Below are 19,293 nucleotides of genomic sequence, written 5' to 3'. Positions count from 1 at the left end.
TAATTCCCATCATCTATTCAGCCCATCCTCCCATGCCTCTCCCCTCTGGTAACCATCAGATTGTTCTCTATAGATAACAGTCTGTTTCTTGGTTTGCCTCTCGTTTTGTTCCTTTGCTTGCTCGTTAATTCCTTAAATTCCACGTATGAGTGAAATCACATGCTTTTGTCTTTCTTCCACTTATTTCACTTAGCATAATGACGTTTAAGTCCATTCTTTTGTCACAGTTGGCTAGATCTCATTCTTTTTTATGGACAAGTGCTATTCCATTGTGTGTGTGTGTGTCTGTCTGTCTGTCTGTACCACTCCTTCTTTGTCCATTCATCTATCTATGGCCACATGGGTTGCTTTCATATCTTGACTATTTAAATAATGCTACAGTAAATATAAGGGTGCATCTATCTTTTCAAATTAGTGTTTTCATTTTTTTGGGTAAATAGTAGCAGAATAACTGGATTGTATGGCACTTCTATTTTTAATTTTTTGAGGAAATTCCATGCTGTTTCCACAGTGGCTGCACCGCCTTACATTCCCACCAATAGTGCATGACGGTTCCCTTTCTCCACATCCTCACCAACATTTGTTATTTCTTGTTTTTGATACTAGCCATTCTGACTGGTGTGAAGTGATCTCATTGCGGTTTAGATTAGTATTTCCCTGATGGATTGTGATGTTGGACATCTTTTCATGTGTCTGTTGGCCATTTGTATGTCTTTGGAAAAATGTCTGTTTAGATCCTTGGCTCATTTTTTAATTGTATTGTTGGTTTTGGTGTTGAATTATGTAAGTTCTTTATGTATTTTGGACATAATCCCTTGTCAGATATGTCATTTGCAGTTATCTTCTCCCATTCAGTAGGTTGTCGTTGTGTTATGTTGAGTTTCCTTTGCTATGCAGAAGCTTTTTATTTTCGTATAATCCCAATAGTTTATTTTTGCTTTTGTTTCCCTTGCCTAAGGAGTCATATCTATAAACATGTTGTTAAAATTAATGCCTATGTTTTCTTTTAGGAGGCTTATGGCTTCAAGTCTGATATTTAGGTTTTTAAACCATTTTGCGTTTGTGTGTATGGTGTAAGAAAGTGGCCCAGTTTCATTCTTTTGCATGTAGTAAAAGTTTTCCCCTGGTCACTTACTGAAAAGACTGTCTTTTCCCATTGGATAGTCTTGCCTCCTATGTCATAGATTAATCAACTGTATAGGTGTGAGTTTATTTTAGGGCTCTCTACCCTACTCTATCGATCTCTGTGTCTAGTTTTGTGCCAATACCATACTGTTCTGATTACTATAGTTTTGTAGTATATCTTGAAATCTGGGATTATGGTGCCTCCAGCTTTGTTTTTCTTTCTCAGGATTGCTTTGGCTATTTGAGGTCTTTGTAGTTGCATACAAATTTTAGGATTATTTGTTTTAGTTCTTTTTTTTTTTAAAAGATTTTATTTATTTATTTGACAGAGAGAGAGACAGCCAACGAGAGAGGGAACACAAGAAGGGGGAGTGGGAGATGAAGAAGCAGGCTCCCAGGGGAGGAGCCTGATGTGGGGCTCGATCCCAGGACTCTGGGATCACGCCCTGAGCCGAAGGCAGACACTTAACAACCAAGCCACCCAGGCGCCCCTATTTGTTCTAGTTCTATGAAGAATGCTATTTTTGCTATTTTGATAGAGATTACATTGAGTCTGTAGTTTGCTCTGGGTAGTGTGGACATTTTAACAATATTCTTCTAACATGAGCATAATATACCTTTCCACTTGTGTCATCTTTAATTTCAGCAACATCTTACAGTTTTCAGAGTATAGACTTTTCACCTTCTTGGTTAAATTTATTCTTAGGTATTTTATTTTTTTGGTGCAATTGTAACTGGAGCTGTTTTCTTAATTTCTCTTTTTGCTACTTCATTATTAGTGTATAGAAACACAACAAACTTCTGTTTATTAATTTTGTGTCCTGTAACTTTTACCAAATTATCAGTGCTAATAGTTTTTTGGTGGAGACATTAGGGTTTTCTATATGCAGTATCATGGTATCTATAAATAGTGACAGTTCTTCTTCCTTACCAATCTGGATGCTTTTTATTTCTTTCTTTTGTCTGATTGCTGCAGCTAGGACTTCCAGTATTATGTTGAATAAAAGTGGCGAGAGTGGGCATCCTTGTCTTGTTCCTGATCTTAGAGGAAAAGCTTTCAGTTTTCCACCATTGAGTATGATGTTAGCTGTGGGTTTTTCATATATGGCCTTTATTATGTTGAGCTATGTTCCCCCTAAACCCACTTTGTTGAGAGTTTTTATTATGAATGGATTTTGTATTTTGTGAAATGCTTTTTCTGCTTCTGTTGAGATGATTTGATTGATTGATTGATTGTTCCTCTTGTTAATATGGTATATCACACTGATTGATTTGTGAATATTAAACCACCCTTGCATCCCTGGAATAAATCACATTTGACCATGGGGCATGATTTTTTTAAAAAAATGTATTGTTGATTCAGTTTGCTAAGATTTTGTTGAGGATGTTTGCACCTGTGTTCATGGGAAATACTGGCCTGCAATGCTCTCCTTTTGTAGCATATTTGTCTTCAAACTTTAAAGTTAATAATTCTGTCCTGAAAGAAAAAAAAAGATCTAAAAATGCTTAACCTCTCATTACTACCTTCAGTGCCCGCATTAAGTAAAAGTCAAATCTAAATGTCATGTCTGAAAATGGTCTGAAAACCTCAAGTTTGTAGCCCATGGAGTTTAACTGTATCCTAAACACAACTTTTGGGTTTCCATAGAATCAGCTTTCACAGTTCTGGCAGTAAGTTCCTTTATCGCCCAAGCACCTGGAGAATCTATTTCTTTTGGGCTCTTTTACATATTAAAATATTTTTTTCCAACACTTCTTTAGGAGCTTATATCAACTTAGTCATGTAAAATAAATATATTAATATTGCTAGAGTACTCTTGAGGCGATCAGTGAGATAACAAATGGAAAGTACTTCAACCACTGTTGATACATAATTGTGTAGTAAATTATTAGTTATTGTTTTTATTATTAACTACATTTACTACAACTTTCCACGGCTCCGTGACTGGCTTTGCTTAGTTACACAAGAGGACAGTGAAACAGATTCCCTTTAAAAGGGTTAGGCACCCCCTTCCCTCTCTTACTTTTACAATATCCTAACCCTTCTTTCTGCTCTTTCATGGCCTCTGTCAGAAGATTTGTAAGAACTCTGTCTTGACCCCAGGTGGCAAAAATAAATAAATAAACTTTTCACATTAAAATAACAAAAGTTTCCTTCCAGTGAAAGAATTCATATTATTTTTGGTCTCTTATATTTAATAAATTACTGATCTCCTACTACCTCCATTATGTATATATATTTTTGTACTGAGATATAATTGACATATAACTTCTAAGTTTCATGTGTTCAGTATAAAGATTCAGTATTTATATATATGGTGAAATATTCATCACAGTAAGTCTAGTTAACATCCATCACCATACATGGTTATGTGTTTTTTCTTTCTCATGATGAGAACTTTTATGATCAGCACATTTCAAACGTGTAATACTGTATTATTAACTATAGTCACCATATTGTACATTATAATCCTATAACTTATTTGTTTTATGACTGGAAATCTGTACCTTTTGACCCCCTTCACAAATTTTGCTCACCCACCATCCCCTGCCTCTGGCAACCACCAATCCTCTCTCTGGATCTATGAGCTTGACTTTTTGTTTTTGCTTTCGTTTTTGTTTTTGCTTTCGTTTTTGTTTTTTCAGATTCTCCATATAAGTAAGATCATACGATATTTGTCTTTCTCTGACAGTTCATGTAGCATAATGCTCTCAAGATCCATCCATGTTATTGCATATGGCAAGATTTTACTCTTTTATAGCTGAATAATATTGTTATAAACACACACACACACACAACACATTTTCTTTATTCATTCACCAACACTTAGGTTGTTTCTATGCCTTGACTGTTGTAAATAATGCTACTGTGAACATGGAAGTATATGTAGTTTTCCAAATTAATGCTTTTATTTTCTTCTGATAAACAGAAGTGGAATTTCTGGGTCATATGGTAGTTTTTAATTTTTTGAAGTGACTCTATATTGTTTTCCATTTACATTCCCACCAACACTGCAGAAGTGTTCCCTTTTCTGCAAATCCTTGTCAACACTTATTATTGCTTATGGTTTTGATGATAGCCTTTCTAACAGATATAAGGTGATATCATTTGATGTGCATTTCTCTGATGATTGGGGATGATGGACATCTTTTCATGTGCCTTTTAGCTCTACCTATGTCTATTTTGGGACAATGTCTATGCAGATCCTCTGCCCATTTTTAAATCAGATTGTTTTTTTTCTAGCAATTGAGTTGTAGGAGTTCTTGATGTATTTTGAATATTAGTCTCTTACCAGATATATGATTTGCAAATATATTCTTCCATTCAACAGGTTGTCTTTTCATTTAGTTGATGGTTCCCTTTACTGTGCAGAAGTTTTTTAGTTTGATGTTGTCCTACGTATTTATTTTTTTGTTTTTGTTGCCTTTGCTTTTTGTGTCAAATTAAAAAAAGTCATCTCCAAGACCAATGTCAAGGACCTCACCACCTCTGTTTTCTTCTAGGAGTCTATGGCTTCAGTTTTTTATATTCAGGTCTTTAATTAATTTCTTATTAATTTTTTGTGTATGGTAAAAATCACAGTCCAGTTTGATTCCTTTGCATGTAGCTGTTCAGTTTCCCTAACACATTTCTTGAAGAGAGACTGTCCTTTCCCCATTGTATATTTTTGGTTCCTTTATCATAAATTAATAGTCATAGATGTGTGGTTTTATTTCTGGACTCTGTTCTGTTGATCTATGTGTCTGTTTTTAATGCAGTATAATACCGTTGTGATAATTATATCTTTGTAATATAGTTTGAAATTAGGGAATGTGATGCCTGCAGTTTTGTTCTTAAGATTGCATTGTCTATTTGAAATTTTGTGGTTCCATGTGAATTTTAAGGTTGCTTGTTCTATTTCTGTGAAAATTGCCATTGGAGTTTTCATAGGGAATGCACTAAATCTATATATTGCTTTGGGGAGTATGAACATTTTAATGATACTCTTCCAAACTATGAGCATGGCATATCTTTCATTTATTTGTGTCTTCTCCAGTTTCTTTTATTAATATCTTAAACTTTTCAGAGTATAGATCTTTCATCTAATTAATCAAATTTATTCCTAGATATTCTTTTTTTTAAAGATTTTATTTATTCATTTGGGGCAGAGAGATAAGGAGAGCAAGAGCAGGGGGAGAGGCAGAGGGAAAGGGAGAAGCAGATTCCCTGCTGAGCCAGGAGACCGACATGGGGCTGGATCCCAGGACCCTGGGATCATGACTCACCCCAAAGGCAGATGCCTAACCATCTGAGCCACCCAGGTGCCCTCCTATTTTATTCTTTTTGATACAAGTGTAAATTAAATTTCTTAATTTCTCTGATAATTTGTTATTCATGTATTGAAATGTACCACATCTTTAGATATTGATTTTATATCCTGCAGGTTTACTGAGTTTATTTTATTCTGGTTTTTTGGTGGAGTCTTTAGAAAATTATATACACATTTTCACTGAAAGTTTGAAATGGAGAAAAAGTGGCACATACAGTACATGACAAATCTACCCTAATTTGTTTCCAGAACGTGTTTTCTATCATAACAAGCATATTCTATATTGTACTCTTCTTGAATTACCTAATCATCTTCTTTATCTTGTTCACTCTGTTTATTTGGACTTACTGAGCAAGTTACTTAGGTCAGTAATAATTAGTGGCTGTTAACAAACAATGTAAGTGAAAACAAGATACTTAGGCTCTTCCAAAGATAGGCACGTAACTTTTTGTTCCTGTTTACATTTTCAGGTACAAACTTTTACCTGAATAACTTTAGCTTTTACAGTCTTATGTGATGATTGTTCTTATGAGCAAATTGAACCTGAAACTAAGGTATTTTATTTTTTTAAGATTTATTTATTTATTTTAGAGAGAGAGCACAAGAAGGGGGAAGGAGGAGAGGAAGATGTGGGAGGGGTGAGGGAGAGAGAGAGAGAAGCAGGGTCTGAGAGAGAGAAGCAGGGTCTGACGTGGGGCTTGATCTCACAAGATCATGACCTGAGCTGAAATCAAGAGTTGAATGCTTATCCAACTGAGCCAGTCAGGTGCCCTGAAATTAACCTGTTTTTTACTCAGGAACTTATTATACCATTCATTGTTCTTATTGTTTGTAACAAATTTCAAAGGTCCCATTGTACCCAAACTTTGTTCTGCAAATCATGTTTTTGTCCAGAAATAATGTGAAATGATACCTACAGGACAGGAAATAGATAGATAGATAGATAGATAGATAGATAGATAGATAACATCTTTTTTAAAAAAATCTATTTATTTATTTATTTAGAGCGTGAGCATGGGGAAGGGCATAGGGAGAGAGAATCTCAAGCAGACTCCCCACTGAGCTCAGAGCCTGACACAGGGCTTGATCTCATGAGCCTGAGATCATAGCCTGAACTAAAATGAAGACTTGATGCTGAGCCAGCTGAGCCGCCCAGATGCCCCTAGATTGTTTTTTGTTTTTTGTTTTTTTTTTCCCCAAAAAACCACATTTCATGGTACATGAAAAATGCTTCAAAACAAGAAGGATATTTTTTTCTTGTAATTATCAAAATGTGATTTTTTTTGAGTATAGGAAAGTTTATATAATCCCATGAGGAAAAAACACAGGATGATGAGAAAAATAGAACTTCATTAGTTGTGTCACTGGTTAACATAGTAGAGGAAAAAGAAAAAAGATACGTGGCAAATGGAGGCAGACATGCTTTGTTCCTGTTGTATTAACAGTTGGTTGGTTGGAATATTGATGGTTTAAAAATACTTGTCATCACCTTTGGCAAGGAAGCCTGATTACTTTATTTCTCAGGCTCACTTTAATTTTCTCATATAGCTATGAATAGAAAAGGCAATTCATTTTTTTCCTGTGTCCTAATTGTTCAAAAAGTGACATATTAGAGCATTTCACCTTAGATTCCAGTTTCTTAGAGGAGGAATTTTTAACAATATAATTGTTTAGGATATGAACATCCTCTCTTCTGTAATCTGTAAGCCGTACTTTGCTAAAGAGGCTTATCAGAGTCAGAGCATTCCCTAACCTCATTTCTACAGATAAAACAGTGTCTCCATAAAATAAAAACTGCCTTCTTTTCTTCTGCAATCACTTCAGTAATGTAAAACTGATGTTTATCAGTTTTATTCCTAATTGTGTTGTCTTATATTCTGTCTATAAATAGAAAAAAATCCCAAAAGATCCATGACCAACTTTGAAAAACTAAATTAACTTCATAAAAATTTTAGTGCTTTGTTTTATAAATTATTTTTACAGTGAGCATGCATTGTATTATAATTAGAAAATACATACTAGGGAGGAAAGTGACATGAGATTGTTTTGTTTTGTTTTTATTTTGACTGGGGTAAAGCCAGGGTTATTGTTTGCCAATGAGAATTATTTCGTTTTGCAAGTCACTTCCATGAAGTGTTGAGTATGATTTATACCATCTTTGTGATTCTTAAAAGGGGGGAGGAGATAGAACATATATACACACCAATAAATACCAGTGTCATTTAGAAACAGGAGGCTCCTATACAATTTAAATGCAACTTGATCTACAGTTACTGAAAGGATATTTAAAAATGAAATGAAAATACATTTAAGAAAGTACTATATGTTTATTGTGGAAGATTGGGAAATTTCAGAAACCTTTAAAATAGATTAACAGTAATCCTTCCATATTGCTGAATTTATTCTGTCCTTGGGTCCTAATGCCAGTAGATGAGGGCTCTTCTTATTCTTGAGACCACCTTCTCTACATATCTGGCTTCTGGTTTACCTCAGCCAGAGACCCTCTCTAGATAATATACCCAGTCCCATCCTTTCATGGTAGCTAGGATCCTATTAACTGTAACTAGTTATCTTTCTAGGAAAAAGTACTACATAAACAAAACAAAAAAATTCTTTGCTTTCAATCCAACTCCTAATGGTGAGTTAGGTTCCCATTTTCTATGGTCCATGGCTGATTTTGGAGTTTTCCCTCGATTTCTTCTACTTTGTTTCATTCAGTGTTACTTACCCTGTCTTTTTTTACTTATTCCACAAAACTCTCACACTCTTGGTCCTTGCTTATAATTTTGTTTGATCTGGTCTTAATTTGCTGCTAAGAAAGTACCTCATTTTCCCAAGATGAAGTATTCTCCTGAGAGTAAGAATCTTCTCTTTGAGGTATATTTTTACATGCTTTCCTAACTATTCACTTTCTGAGTTTCTAAATTGACCATCCCAGCATTTTATACTTTGCTTCAGTAAGAAATGTTGCCAGATGTCATTTTTTTTTTAAAAAAAGATTTATTTATTTGAGAGAGAGCATGCACAGGTGTGGGGAGAAGCGTAGGGACAGATTCCTCAAGTAGACTCTTCCTACTGGTGGAGCCCAAGGCTGGGCTCAATTTCACGAGCCATGACATCATGACCTGAGCCGAAACTGAGAGTCAGAGTCTTAACTGCTGAGGCACCCAGACATCCCTCCATATGTCACTTATTTTAGAGTAATTTTTAGCTTTGGTAGACAATGCTCATATCCCAAAAATCACAAATGAAAAAGATGTACATTAGCATTTCTCTAAGACTGGGGATATATATACCCTCTAGTGAGCTATCCAGTATCCAGCTTCTATAACTTTTAAATGTTAGATTTATTTTAATACCTCATTCAATTGATTTTCATTGTGCTGTCTAGTAAATTTTCCATATTTCCTCTTTTTTCTTTTTTTTAATTAGCTTCACTTCTTTTTATGAAATGGATCATGGCTCTTTAATCCCAACCAAACAAAAACATTTCAGTGAAAACTTCCCAGCTGTCCAGAACTTTTTTGTTTTTTCTCTAGCGTGTTTAATTTTTTAGGAACTATTCTTTATATTTATTACTCCTGCTATAACCTAAGGATTTAGAGGCCAACTATATATCACTTGAATTCAATAAAAAGAAAATCTACACGTAGGGAATTTGAGAAAAGGTATGAATCACTTACTTAATTCTGAAATATGTGGATAATTTCCTGTTCAAAACAACCCTTTACCCAACCTTGCTTTCTAAGTTCATACATATTTTACTCTTCTTGGGTTCATTAGCAGGCTTTTCCCACCCAGTGTTCTATTCTGTTAGAATTCTTCCTACTAAGACAAACAGCAAATTACCTGATGTGATTGCAAGTATAACTAAGTTCCCTACTTAACTTTTTACCTGAACCATAATGGTACATGATACACATACTCGTCAGCCCAGTTAGAACAGGAAGCTGTCTACGGACAGCTGATTGAAAATCTATTATGCCAAGAATTGTTCAATTCACTTTAATGATATTGAAGATACCCACTCTGCTAAGCAGTACAATGGAAGCAAAGATGAATAATACATAGTTTTAATTCTAGAAGAACTCTTAACAGTTTTTTGTAAGATAAGACATCTTCATTATGAAATGAAGCCAAAAGACTTTCTTGGCTTAGGCTGTATTTATTGAAAAGGATGGATCCAGTTGTTTGTATAAATCTTAATATGGGGGTCTCCCACTTGAATAATTCCCATGCTTGATCATCCTGCTGCTTTGTAGACTCACATGAAGTATTAAAAGCTTTGACCAGACACTCATGTGATGGCAAGGCTGGATCTTGCTGTTTAAAAGTTAGAAAAAATTTTAATGAAGCTTAACTCCCTGCAGGGAATCTTCCAGTACCATTACCAAACATATTCTGGGAAAACACACAGTGAGGCGAATGTACTAATAAAGGGAAATATGCTGTTACCATACTGTGGAATTGAAAAACTGTGGAAAGTTGGTCATTTCAACACTGTGAAGATACTCTGAAATGAGGTTTAAGATATTCTGAAATGAGATTTAGGATTATTAATGCAAAATATAATTGTTTCATGTAAATGCTAGGCTCCTCCAGGATTTATGTAAATATTCATTCATTATGCATCAGGCAGTTGTGTGAAATTACCTGTAAATGTAACTTCAGACAGTGATAGTCTTTCTTTCAAAAAGCCATCTGCTTTCACTCCTGGGAGGTTAAGCATCTTACTTCAGAACAAGTCATGATCTCAGGGTCCTGGGATTGAGCCCCATGTAGGGTTCTGAGCTCAACAGGCAATCTGATTTTCTCCCTTTCCCTCTACCCTTTCCCCAGCTCATGCTCCCTTTCCCTCTACCCTTCCCCCAATTCATGCTCACTCTCTCTTTCTCTCAAGTAAATAAAATCTTAAAAAAAAAAAAAAAGAAAGAAAAAAGAAGTCACCTACATAGTTAGAGATGGAAAGAACAGAAAAGGATTCGTCCTGACAAGTCCCTTTCTTATCAACCTATGGTGGTTTCTGGAAAATCCACTATGAGTACTAACGCTTCGTATTTATTTAGTATTTTGAAATCTGTGGAATACATTGGTTACCTTCATACAATTTGATCTTCAAAATAATACTGCAGGTAGGTAGATATGTAGGGGAAGAAAGCAAGGCTTAGAGACCTAAGTCTCTCTGTGGATTATAAGACTCCTATGTGGCAGAACATTCACCCCACAAAATATGTATTGTACCCCTACTATGTGGTAGGGACAATGATAGGCACTGTTAGACACTAAGAAGAGAAATATGGAAGATTGGCTGTAAATATGGCCTGAAGAAACCCATGTTAAATGTCATGTGATTGGCCTTATGCTAGGGAACTCAGGTCTCCTGGCTACTCATGCAGTGAATTTTTCTACCCCACCAGTGGCTTGTCATTGAAAGTCTTTCCATGTGCTCTAAGAAGGTATCTCCCTTTAAAATATCACCATTACCATGAGAGAGTGCCACATTTAGCCTTTACCTACTACCAGTGTTCTCTTATGAATTAGTTGATGAGCTCCTTCCTGAAGGATAGGCAATAAAAGCAGTCCCCTGCAGAAGGAGTTGTAGAATGAGCATACTTCAGAGCTGGGAAGGGTTGGAATGTCAGGGAGAGTGCAGAGTCAGGAAAGAGAGACCTTAGTAGAGTACAAAGGAGGGGCGGGGATGTTTGCGGAGGGTCAACATCAGCATCAAGAATGCTTCCTGTCTACTTCACAATCTTACCAGGAACCAGTTTAGACCAAGGAGATCTATATCATCATCCTTGGCCTCATGGAGTCCACAGTATAGCAGGATGTGGACATTATCAAGTAATTAGAGCTTCTTGCTGCTGTGAAAGAAGATTGCACAACAGTGGAACCCAGTCCAATCTGGGAGATGAGGGAGTTGTGTTCAAATGACTGAACTGGGCCCTAGAACGCTGAGAGAAGAATAAGTGAGCAGAATTACTGTGCTTACTATCATTACTTATCAATAATTAAGAGGTTCTTTCAAAATAGTATTTTCAAGAAAAAGTGATAAAATAGTTTTATGTTGAAATTCTCCAAATCCACTGACTTGGCTGGCATTATCACTTCTTTTCACAGAAAATACATGTCTTCAAAAAGACCTTGCAGGCACTGATCTACCCCATGTCCTCCACCACCCCCCACAATTTTGAAGTCTGGACGGCAACAACACCCACCTACTGTTACGAATGTGAAGGGCTCCTGTGGGGCATTGCTCGGCAAGGCATGAAGTGTTTGGAGTGCGGAGTGAAGTGCCATGAGAAGTGTCAGGACCTCCTAAATGCTGACTGTTTGCAGAGTGAGTACCTGGTTAGGCTACAGATGTGTATGCAGAGCCTGCCTTAACCTCCATGGTTTCAGATTAGACCTCTTCAGCTCTTGATAGTTTTCATTAATTCCAACCACTACCCCTCCTATTGCACAAAGTTTCACATCCCACCCGTCCAGTCATACCATTGATGACATGTTGCCATAGTGCCGGGCTCTGACTTAGATGCCTCTGAATAAGCCATGGCACGCTCGCCAAATGGAAAACTGGAGAGCGACTTCTGATTTGTTTGGTCATTTCCATCTCGTAATAGCCCTGTGTGGAAAGTGGGAATGTGTGAAGTCATGTTCCTCAGACAAGGACTAAGGTGCACCCCTGTGATTGCAGCCATCTCAATTCCTTCCCTAGCCTATTTGGTGTCTGCCTGAAAGAGTCAGATTCTTGGAATTGGGAGGTTTTGTGTTTGAATATCAAAGACACATCTAACTTACCAGATACGTGACCTTGGGCAAGTTTTCTTTAACTTCTCAGGGCCTCATTATTTCTCCACCAAATGAACAGGAATAATATAATTTACCTCAGAGGGTTATGGGGAAGACTAAATGAAATAGTCTCTGCTAAGAGTCTGGCACATAGTAGATACTCAGTGAATATTAATGGCTTCCCCATCCTTTTGCACTTCTGACTAGGTACATGTCACTTCGACCTTTATGACAAGTTATCTTAAATTTTCCACTTCCAAAAAAATTCTTCATACTGCTACTTTAGATTAGGTTCAGAAATGCCAAAATATCACATTCTAAAATACATATTACTGACTTTTCAGTCCTGCATTGATTTGGCTGTGGCTGGGATGCTTAAATTAATAAAAAACAAAACAAAACAAAACAAAAACCCACAAACAAAAACATTGCCAAAGAAATCTATTTAAACGTGGACTTTCATTTGCAAATCTTTTTTTTTTTTTCACATGTAAACATGGTCCCCTCTGTTAATTGTTTATGTGAATGAATGTGTAACATCCATCGGTTACCTAAAATTGAGGGGGATCAGAGGAAAATGTCAAAGATTAAATCGTAAATGCTGTCACAGCTGGTTTTGTAGTAAGTCATACACATTCTACAGTTTTCTCTATTTGTATTATCCTTACATCATGAGATCGGATGGAGATTGTTAATGGTAATGAATGCTTTTTTTTTTTTCCAACATATGTAGTGTCTCTTTTGAAAAATAAAAAGTATATTTAGGAATAACTGCTTAAAAGGAAGGGAGATTGACTCAAAACTACTGAGCTAACGTGCATAATCTCATAATCCAATTAGAATTCAGTCTATTTAAGAAATGAATTGTAAACAGGCATTTTAAGAAATAAGCATATTAGGGCAGTAACATTTCAAAAAACAGGAAAAATATTGCCATCTAGAAACAAATGACTTGAATTCATTAAGAAAAAAAATGATGTAGATTATACTTCAGAAATGAGCTGATTCTTTTCTCAGTATTTTAAAGACTAAAGATGTCACACATTCATTAGACTTTGGACACATTTTTATATTCTATTTCTGTTTCTTAAAATATGTTGATGGATGTTGGCTAAATTAGGCAACTTTTTCTTTGAGGTTATTTGCTAAAATGCACATGTAAATTGAAAGAATCAAAAATAGTTGAGAAAATCGAAGATGGGCATGAGTGCCCCAGGAAGCGAATATTTTCTTTAGTAATGCCTCCTTACTGTTTTCCTAAAATCCACCCTTGCACTGAACAGAAAGAGGCTTTGCAAGTATATGAATTCAACTTCACCACTTCTCACAATACTATCAGTAAAATTTGAAATTAATCCTATAGAATCAATGACACTTCCTTAAGAAATTTCTCTTTTCATTGCTTTAAGCGAGAAATTTGCAATAGTGACACACCTTATGTATAAGATTTCCACATATGCCTACGATGGAAGAAAAGGAGAGAATAAAAAAGTGGGAAGTCAGAGTGGGAAGGTCTAGCTATTACAGCCATCCTCCTTTGAAGATGAGGAGGTTCTAAGATCTCTTTAGCAGAATGGTCAATCCCTGAACACTGCTAGGAAAAATTTAACACCTTGGCAGGCAGCTTAATTCATCATTAGAAAATTGCAGTGTGTAAATTACAGCTTGAACCAAGCCCTGCCTCCTGGTAACTTCTGTTCTTTAAACTTCTTTAATCTTACCACTGGAGAAAATATTTAATAAATGGACTTCCTATGACAGTTTTTCAAATACTTGTCTTTTTCAAATGAGAGTCTTCTTCAGGTTTTTAGAACCCTTATTATTTTGCTAATCTTTTTCTGAAGGCTTTGCAGTTTGTCAACATAGACACACCCACAAACACACACACACTCAGAACAAAAACAAAAGAAAAATTGTTCTCTTTATTTCTCCAGAATTTAACACATGTCGAGTAGTTAGATGCTTAATAAATGTTGGTTAAGCACCAAACGAGGGCATGAGAACTGCAGTTAGAAATAAAATATAATGGTTTAAAGATCATTCTTTCATAGAATCAAAGATTTTTAAGGGAGCCTCTGAGATCAGTGGATTGGACAACCCAATCTACTGATTTTACAGAAGTCACATGATCCAGTTTCTTGTCAAAAAGAATCAAATAGATATTATACATGGGGTTAGAACCCAGGTCTCTGAACTCCCAGCCTAGTGTTCTGTCGTAATTTATAAAGAAACATACAAAGTTTGTATTAAGGGAAAAAATGGTAAGTTGATGAATTTTATTTATGGTACCTTTCCACTGTCCCATGTAGTACCCCTGATTTTTAGGCAAATTATGCTGCCCAGATGTTGGCCTCACCTCATGATGATGAGTCCAGGCCTGTCCTCTGTGGCCAACCCACTGACCTAGGAATGTATCCCTATCACAACTGCATTCACTTTTCAATAACATTAAGAAGAAAATCATCTAACAAATTAATTTGGGTAAAAGTGGAATCAATAGTTGAGTTACTGTAATATAATGGTCATTTTCTTAACCTCAAGGAATAGGCTAATAATGGAGCATCTTCAGGTTTGGGATAGGCTGCTGTAGGGGGACAGAAAAGGTGAGTATACTGTACCTGAAGCCATACAGGTATTCAACATAAATAAGCAATGGATAGCTATACATCCATACCTATATCTATATTTCAGAGTCCTCAGTTACTTGAGAAAGATCTGGTTTCCAATCCTACTGCTACTGGGATTTTTCAAAACCTCTCTGAGCATTATTTTCTACATATGTGAAAAAAGTTAATAATACTCATTAATTCCCCTTAGCTAAAGACCATCAAAAACACATTTGTAGTTTATTTTATTTTATTTGAATTTAATTAACATATAACGTGTTATTAGTTTCAGGGGTAGAGTTCAGTGATTAATCAGTTGTATGTAACACTCTGTGCTCATTACATCACATGCCTTCCCTAATGCCCATCATCCAGTTATCCCATTCCCTACCCACCTCCCCTCCAGCAGCCCTCAGTTTGTTCCCTATGATTAAGAGTCTCTTATGGTTTGTCTCCTTCTCTGATTTCATCTTGTGTTATTTTTTTCTCTCTTCCCCTATGATCCTGTTTTGTTTCCCAAATTCCACATATCAGTGAGATCATATGATAATTGTCATTCTCTGATTGGCTCATTTCGCTTAGCATAATACCCTCTAGTTCCATCCATGTTGTTGCAAATGGCAGGATTTCATTTTTTCTGATGGCTGAGTACTATTCCATTGTATATATGTACCACATCTTCTTTATCCATTCATCAGACGATGGACATCTGGGCTCTTTCCGTAGTTTGGCTATTGTGGACATTGCTGCTATAAACATTGGGGTGCAGATGCCCCTTTGGATCACTACATTTGTATCTTTGGGGTAAATCCCTAGTAGTGCAATTGCTGGGTCACAGGGTAGCTCTTATTTTCAACTTTTGAGGAACCTCCATATTGTTTTCCAGAGTGGCTGCACCAGCTTGCATTCCCACCAACAGTGTAGGAGGGTTCCCCTTTCTCCACATCCTCGACAACATATGCGGTGTTTCCTGTGTTGTTAATTTTAGCCATTCTGCCCGGTGTGAGGTAACACATCTGTAGTTTTGTAAGTTCAGTTTATTATCCATTGCTGCAAAGGAGACTATAAAGCAGGATAAACCATGGGACATCTCAGTAAGAGGGTGTTAGAAAGCAGAGGTTGCTGTGGATTATGTGTTGTCTGGAAGTGAGAACGATTTATGATTGTGTAGGTTAAAAAAATCTTATCTACCAGGAGGACAACGAGTGAGGTCAATAGCTGTACTTAGCAAAGAAACAGTGGTCACTCCTTGGTTAGTGTTAGGTTTTTTTCTCGTCGCTAATGAAATCAAGACCGCAAAGGCAAACGTGGTCCAGAGGATGAACTTTATTGGAAGCACCCTGGGGCGAGGGTCCGCGACTCAGGAAAGAGCGTTGAGTCAGGAAAGTCGGTGCCCAGGGCAGGGCAGCGAGGGTTTTTATTGGGCACCGTTGGGGGTGGGGGAAAGTCTGTCTTGGAGAGTCATGGCAGGGTTTTATTGGGTACTGCTAGGGGTGGGGAAAGTTGGTAGGACGGGTTTCGGTTTCCTGCCTAGGTTTAGGTTTAAATCTTGGTGGGAGAGTCGGTTATTTTGGCGGGAGAGTTGGCCATCTTGGGTGTCGGTTTAAATCTTGGCGGGATAGTCGGCCATCTTGGGTGTCTTGGCCCCTTTTCTTGGCCAGCCCAACAGTTAGGAGAGGGGATGTTAGGTATTTCATGGTTTTCACTTGCACTTAGGCTTCTGAGATGGCCTTGTTTGTCTCACGTCAACATGGTCACTGTCACACAGACCATGTGAAGCTGGTGTCCTGTGAGTTTGCTCAGATCCAAGAGGAGAACAGCGTGGTCTAGCTGTCAGTGCCAGGCCAGCTTTCAGTAACACTGAGCTAGTTGTGTCAGCCAACTTCCACTCAGAGGCTAGTTAAGAAAAGAGAAATAGAAAAAAATCTTGTGTTTAAAATTCTTTGTTTTCTATTATCGTTTTTTTTTTTTTTTTGAAAAAGACATGAAAAAAATCTGTTACAAAAAGTAATAAGAACAAAAACGATCTTTCTTGGGGCGCCTGGGTGGCGAAGTCGTTTAGCGTCTGCCTTCAGCTCAGGGTGTGATCCCAGCGTTCTGGGATCGAGCCCCACATCAGGCTTCTCCGCTGGGAGCCTGCTTCGCCCTCTCCCACTCTCCGTGCTTGTGTTCCCTCTCTTGCTGGCTGTCTCTGTCAAATAAATAAAATAAAATCTTTTTTAAAAAAATTATTTTTTCTATCTCTCCCTTGATTTTTTTCCTTACATAGTAAAAAAAACTTTTGAAATTGAGCACTCTTTTTTCTTTTGTTAAAATTAGTTTTTCCCCTCATCTATACAATTTTTGACTCTGAAATAATTGAGAAATCTCAAGGAAGTTAGTATCTAAATAATGCTCAGGAGATGGAGTAGCTTTGACAAACAATTTTGAGAGTGCAGTCCTGATTTTGTCTTCTTTTAATATGCAAATGGTTCTGAACTTGTTCTCAAAGTTTGCATTTACCAGTAATGGGATGATTGAATATGGTGGAGGTGGGTGGCGAAGAAAGGATGATTTTTATTTTGGACCCAAACTTAACAAAAGTAAAATTACTTTATAGAAGGTGGCAGTTCCTTGAAAGAGGGCTCCCTGCCCACATTCTCCTACTGTCAGTGATGGGGACACCTACGAGAATAGGAGATGGTGCTATGCTAGATCTGTGATCCTCCAATTATCCTTCTATTAAATGTCAGTTCTTTGTTGTGTTCCAGAAATTATGTGGAGTGTGTAGCTTTGATTGTATGACAAAGGAGACAGGTGATTTGAAGACTTGGGGAGTTGTAGGTATGCTCCTTGGAAAGATTGAAGGCATGTTAGAAGAGGAGGGTTAAGATGACCTTGGCTGTAAACAACTAAAGGGAAAAAGGTAGAAAATGTCCCCTACTTGCCCACCTACATGATTTCATGAGAAAGAAAAACAGAGGCACCTGCAGGATTTTATGAGGAAAGGAAAGAAAAGCAATAAAGTTTCTTAGGCTAGAGACTCCTAGAGAAAGAAATGCCTCAGTATCAGACCTTCGGCGTGCTTTCCGTGCATATCAACCCCCTACCTCCTCTGTGTTCACCAGCCTCAAATGCAGGTAAAAAATTATGGATATGAAAAATAAAAATATTATACTAAAATTTTTTCTAGTTTCCCTGTACTTTTTTTTCTTTTTAAAGATTTTATTATTTATTTGACAGACAATGAGAGAGGGAACACAAGCACGGGGACTGGGAGAGGGAGAAGCAGGCTCCCTGCGGAGCAGGGAGCTGGACACGGAGGCTCCAATCCTAGGACTTTGGGATCATGACCTAAGCTGGAGGCAGATGCTTAATGACTGAGCCACCCAGGCGCCCCATATGCTTGCTTGCTTGCTTTTTAAGATTTTATTAATTTGAGAGAGAGAGAGTGTGTGTGAAAGAGAAAGCACAAGCAGGGGTTGCTGCAGAAGGAGAGGGAGAAGCAGGCTCCCCACTGAGCAGGGAGCCTGATGTGGGTGGGGCTCCAGCCCAGGACCCTGAGATCATGACCTGGGCTGAAGGCAGATGCTTAAGCAACTGAGCCAACCAGGCGCCCCGGAACTTTATTTTCTTAAATCTTCAAGTACTTCACTGGCTCCCATCTAGCAAGTAGTTCTAGAGCATTAAGCACTCGGCAGACATTGGGTGTGGCACTGTCCATGGGGAGAGCTTTCATGGAGTTGCTTTACAGGTCAAGTAATAATCTTAAAGCTAAAATCTCCAAATTCCATGTTAATGTAAAATTTTTTAATAAATGCTTATATATTCACCTTGGGACATATAGACTTTATATTTGCTCAATTGAGTGTTGAAACTTTTATACATTATCTCATTTAATCCTTACAACAACCCTGTTAAGAAAGATGCTACTATTATTTCCTTTTGTTTTTCAGATGAGAAAACTAAGGTTACAGAGATAAAGTAGTCCAATTTCAGGTTAGTAAGTGGCAAATCAGGATTCCCACAGGATTGTCACCTTCTAGTATATGCAAAGCATCAGGAGCCACGATGCTCCTTTACCTTATTTAAAGTTGATTTTCTTGATATATTTCTTCCATTTTATATTTGGACTTATGCCAAATATTGTTTTATGCTGACTGTAGGTGCATGAGATATGTAGGCCAATCAGTTTCTGCTTTCTAAGGATGGGCACAGCCCTTGTTTTCTGAAAATTCCCAACCTGAAGCCAAGTGCCCAGTGTATTTTGTCTTTTCATTAGACTCCACAGCATGCATATCATTTCACACTGAATTTATTATTTTTTTTTCTAAGATCATGGCCTTAGAGTGAGAGCGTACACGAAGTTCCTAAGACCTAAAACTGAACCCAGAGCCAAATTGTATACTCAAATACGGCAATCATTTTATTTTAGGTTCCCCCTAGAAATATTTTATCTTCTCTATTTATCAAATGTGTCC

At 37.1% G+C, this 19,293-nt stretch overlaps 1 protein-coding gene across 2 annotated transcripts in view; it reads left to right on the top strand.

The window, feature by feature from the left end:
• The window catches only part of UNC13C (unc-13 homolog C), a 538,361-nt gene that overhangs the window by 198,598 nt on the left and 320,470 nt on the right, over nucleotides 1–19,293 (top strand). For both annotated transcript variants that reach the window (XM_008705990.2, XM_040620622.1), the window contains one exon: nucleotides 11,556–11,775. In XM_008705990.2, the coding sequence (XP_008704212.2) occupies nucleotides 11,556–11,775 (220 nt within the window). The remainder of the gene's footprint in view (nucleotides 1–11,555; nucleotides 11,776–19,293) is intronic.

This window comes from Ursus maritimus, unplaced genomic scaffold (assembly GCF_017311325.1).
Source record: "Ursus maritimus isolate PB19 unplaced genomic scaffold, ASM1731132v1 scaffold_35, whole genome shotgun sequence".
Taxonomy (NCBI): domain Eukaryota; kingdom Metazoa; phylum Chordata; class Mammalia; order Carnivora; family Ursidae; genus Ursus; species Ursus maritimus.
This window is presented reverse-complemented; position numbering and strand designations above follow the sequence as displayed.